We start from the raw sequence: 5,079 nt of genomic DNA, 5'->3' as shown, positions 1-5,079 counted from the left end.
ATTTACAGTTATGATACGCTGCGACTGTCAGGACTTACCCATTCGACACTCGTTGCTGTGCCCTTGGAAGTGATGTTGATCTCAAAGGGGGCAACACAGTCACACACCACACCAGTCTTTAAAAGGCCTGTACATTTTTTCACAGGCAGGATCAGAAATGTAGCCAGCTGTCTCAAGCAGTCCTCGTATACTATTGAAGCTCTGGCACCAACGATGTCATCTTCACAAAGAACCTGCTGTGGGGATGGGAAAACAGGGTCCTGATCACAGGGAGAAGCCTCATCAGGAGGGTCTTCACGTGCAGGCTGGTCATGCGCTGCCTCGCCCGTTCCAATAACTGGAAGTCGATCAGTCGATGGTGCTTTCTTTAATGCTCCACCCATTCTGTTGAGGCACAACATGAAGGCATATGTGCAAAGATTTGAATAAAAGCTGGCATCACAGAACAATAGCAGAGTAAAGACTGACTGATAACACACCGTATACAAATGGGTGGAAGATCCTCTTCATCAGAGCTGTCATCTTTATCTCCATCATCTTTTTCATGAAAGGAAGGGGGGCCTTCATCTGTCCAATCAATTCTGTAAAAGGAGGACATATTCAGAAAACATTAACTTATAGAGAGAGAACACTATATAGTAATAAATGTCATTATGAAGCACTACTTACACACTGTTCAAGGGGTTATTGAAAACGCAGAGCTTCTCATCCATGCTGATGTCAAAAATGCTGTAGAAATAAAACCATTAAAATATATGAATTATGAATATACAGTATCTCATAAAAGTGAGTCCACCCCTCGCATTTTTGTAAATATTTGACTATATCTTTTCATGCGACAACACTGAAGAAATGACACTTTGCACACAGATTCGTTCAGCCCCTCCCCTTGCTTGCTCCCTCGTTCTCACACAAACGCATTGACAACATACCCATTTCTAAATAGCCCCTCCTCATGCACAGTCTGAATTAAAACGTGATTGTGTGTTTTTCCGCGCAGAGAATATTACTGAATCAATCCAGAGTTGAATGGTTAACGTTAGTAGAACACTGCGGCACAAATAACGTCAATTTCACCAACCCACCATCAAGCATTCATTCAAGACCTTTATTTGACCTTTATTAGTTTTGATGCAGTCCATGACAACAATGACAACATCGATAAAAAATACAGGGTCAGACATACGGGTAAATAAATACCACTACATTAAAAGTTTAAGTTCAAGTGTGCCTTATGTGCAGACGTTACCTATTCTTTACTAGGGGAGGGAGATGCATCGCGATGCAGACGTGGAAGATTTTGAATTGATTAACAAATGTAAAATAATAGATTATTTAAAATGTTAATTGATAACGTAATTTTGATGGAACACAAAAGGAGGAACTCGCGGAAGTGCACCACCCGGACCGTCTGTGGGGTACACATAACAGAGAGACCAGTGTTCCCCCTGTATTCGGCACACCACCGCTACGGAATTAATAACCACCCTACTAAATTGTCACACAATCATTAATATCAATGCGCCAAAAAAGTAAAGACTGTTAGTGCTAGCTAACGTTTCCCCTGTAAGTTACAGCACGTTCTTTGGCCGTTTATAACATTAGTTAAGTTAGTAGCAAAGTACTGTCATTAGTACAAACTTACCTACTTGTGAAGGGTTGAGAACATCAGGTACAAGCTTAGATTAAACTGGTGCACAGCTCTGTCCTGTACATACTGAACATCCTGATAATTATATTTCAGTTTTCAGGGGAGTCTGAGAACTGGTTGTTCAATGAAGGACCATGGAGATGAGGTTGATTAAGTAAATTAGGGATGCAAACTAGCCATTTTAAACTAATTTGGGGTGGTGATGGTGCGTAGATAAGATGCTTGTCTATGATGTGGGAGAACAGGGTTCAATTCCCACTGTAAGCCATCCACCAATGTGTCCCTGAGCAAGACCCTTAACCCCTTGTTGCTCCAGAGGCGTGCGACCTCTGAGATAAATAGCAATTGTAAGTCGCTTTGGATAAAAGTGTCAGCTAAATGAATAAATGTAATTTGGAAATGTTCATTTTGGATTTTAATGCGCAAATTAAATGCTTGATAATTATCCAGAAATCCTGTATAGGAAACAAAATGACGCATCCAGATGCATCGATAATTGTTTTATAATCGCATCGCAGCCCTCTGAATCGTAATCTAATCGTGAGGTGCCCAGAGATTCCCACCCCTATTCTTTACAGAGTTAAGCAGAGAAATACGAGAGGGTACGAAGTTTATATCCGTTTATTTTAGCTGGTGGTTGACTGAAGCGGGAACCAGAAGGCAGCATCTTAAATTCTGCATGCAGGGGGGTGAAGATTCTGCCTTTTTAAGCACATCTGCTGTACAGTTCAGTTAGTTTAATCTGCTGAATCCCGATGATTTTGCTGCCAACTTTATTTAGCATTGCTAATGTGTTTTCCCATTTTAAACAAAGAGAAGCACACCAGCAAATACATGAGAAAGTAAAGACGGACTCAATAAAAGATTTATAAAACAATGTAATAAGGGTCCACTTGAAACTTCAAAGCTTTCTCAGACAGAAGAGACGTTGCTGATTTTTTTATTCAGCATGTCTGTGAGCAGAGTTATGGTAGTGTCCCGCACCCCCCTGTTGGCTCTGTATGCAAACTGCAGGGGGTCGAGGAGCTGTTCAGTCCTACCCAGCGGTACTTTCTTTATCAGTTTTACAAAGGACTTCATAACTAATGAAGTTAGAAACACAGGTCTGTAGTCATTCAGAATTTGGGAGTGGTTGCGATGGGAATAATTATAGATTGTTTCCATGAGTTTGGGACTCTATGTTGGCACAAAGACAGGTAAAATACGATAAAAAATTAAGCCTAATTGGTCGGCACAATGGATCAGCGTGCGCTGCTAATGTTTTTGGGACCAGGGCTTGTGCAAGACAATGTTTAAAAATGTTCACAACATTGAGTTCAGAAAAAAAAAAAGGAGTACGAAGACCAGAGTTAATCAGAGTGTCCCTTAATGCACCTGTTTCTTTACTAAACTCGTGGACATCGTGAATCTACAATAAAACTTGTTAAAGTCCTGTGCCAGTGCAGAGTCTGCCATAAAACCTTCTAAAAATATATTTTTCCTTGATTTGTCATGAAGTCCAACAATATCCTTGACACTGTCCCAGGCTGAGCCCAAATTATTATTGCTTATTTGTCTTTCTACTGTATCTTTATAACCCACAGTTTACACCTCTTGATGTCCTGTTTGATCTCTTTTTGTATAGAGTTTAGTTCAGTGACGCTGCCCTGTAGTGATGGGTAAATGAAGCTTTTGTGAAGCACTGAACCACCTGAGCCAATTGTTTTCGAAAATGGGTTCATTACTCGAAGCTTCAGTTACAGTGACCTCTCCTGGCGAAGTTCAAGGCTGCAGGCACATTAGACAGGCTAACTGGTGGACAGGAGGCTTTTAATTACATACTCGCACGCCCCTCCATGAGCAGTGCTGGAGGAACTACTTTACTTTTGTAGAAAAGACCATTAGTTATAAAGCATCTTTGCTTTAATCACCCTTGGATTTAAAGTATATTTACTTTGAAAATTGATGCACACACATTAAGACTGAACATCATGTTCAAATAAAGATTGATGAATGCCTGTATTTTGTTATTGAGGAGAGAGTGCTGCGAAAAATGGCATAGGTTGGATGTGTCATGTGATTTTTTTTCGCACCTAAGCAAGCTTTGAAGCAGTAGTCCAGGGGTTTGAAGCGTGTATCGAAGCTTCAGTGTTGCACTGCCGAGACTACTGCCCTTTTTAAAAGCATGTTTTTTCTTATTTAACAGGATTTTAAGATGTTTGCTCATCCAGGGTTTACTGTTGGGGTCAATCTTTACCTCTGTCTGGAATTACAGTATCTTCGCAGTAAGAGATCCAGGAACTGACAACATTTGTGAGCTCATCCAGGTCCCTAGATGATGTAATGAATTATTCCCACATCGTGCAGGCAGCCTTGCAGTTCTTGTACCGCATCCTCAGACCAGAGCTTCACCCTTTTGGTGAGAACATTTCCGTTCTGTAAACATGTGCGATATGCAGGAATAAGATGTACACAATTATGGTCTGCTGTACGTAGTGCAGGGAGCAGTATGGATTTATAGGCCGCTTTAATTGGCCTCTCTTCCCCGAGCCAAACTTCTCCAGGTTAGGGAAGACCAAGTCAGAAGGTGGCCTGGTGTTTGTAGGGTTGTTGAATCCAAGCAGTAAGTCTCTGGTGTACTGGATCTCATTTGTTGGAGGGTCACCGTCCCAGCCTTGGACCAGGTAGGACGCCAACAACACAGGTTCCAGCCACTCCATGCCAGTAATAAGTAACATGATTTCTGTGGCTTGTGGCGACCAGTCCACCAAATGCGACACAATGTCTAAAAGATAAGCTGCAGGTCTGCTTAAAAATCACAACTAGAAGATGTAGAATATAAAGGCTACCAAACCAAAACAGAAAAACAAACAAATGTCACACTACTGCTCCTGCTGCCAGTGCTACCATGGAATATTTAGTAGTGAGGAAATTTCACAAACTGACTTATTGCACAGGTGGCAACCTATCGCAGTACAACGCTTGAGCTCCTGAGACTGACCTATCTATCACAAATGTTTGTAGTGGAAGTTCAGAGGGGTGTCCTAAAACGTTTGGTAATATAGTGTATTTTAACACTTGAATACTGCTGGGTTAGCTTGTCAAGCTAGCTAGTCACCACCCCACACTTCATTTTGTGGGAAATACTGGTTACCTTTGTTTAAGGTCCATTTCTGTGGATTCTACAATGACATTCAGACGCTCATCTCTGAAAAGAAGAACCAGAACATGATACATCCCACATATGGAGATACAGCAGCTATACTGTATATATTATATTAATGACTTGCCTGTTCATCCTTCCAGAAGCACAGATGCTAGACACTGCTGCAGCTGTGAGTTGAACAGGTGTTTCCTTCATGGGAGTCGATGCTGCAGAACCTCTCTCATAGCTGGAGAAACAGCAGCAACATCAAGAGAATAAGTGCTACATGACACAGCTGCACACC

General features: G+C 41.4%; 2 protein-coding genes across 3 annotated transcripts in view; both read right to left on the bottom strand.

Annotated features, from left to right (window-relative positions):
* LOC123982851 (zinc finger protein 502-like) overlaps positions 1 to 5,079 on the bottom strand; it is a 441,737-nt gene that overhangs the window by 38,837 nt on the left and 397,821 nt on the right. The window lies entirely within an intron of this gene.
* Positions 1 to 5,079, bottom strand: part of LOC123982847 — a 29,708-nt gene that overhangs the window by 23,258 nt on the left and 1,371 nt on the right. The window contains exon 5 of the mRNA XM_046068750.1: positions 358 to 384. Coding sequence (XP_045924706.1) covers positions 358 to 384 — 27 coding nt within the window. The remainder of the gene's footprint in view (positions 1 to 357; positions 385 to 5,079) is intronic.

This window comes from Micropterus dolomieu, linkage group LG14 (assembly GCF_021292245.1).
Source record: "Micropterus dolomieu isolate WLL.071019.BEF.003 ecotype Adirondacks linkage group LG14, ASM2129224v1, whole genome shotgun sequence".
Taxonomy (NCBI): Eukaryota; Metazoa; Chordata; class Actinopteri; order Centrarchiformes; family Centrarchidae; genus Micropterus; species Micropterus dolomieu.
Note: the sequence above shows the minus strand (reverse complement) of the source record. Positions and strands in the feature narration are given on the sequence as shown.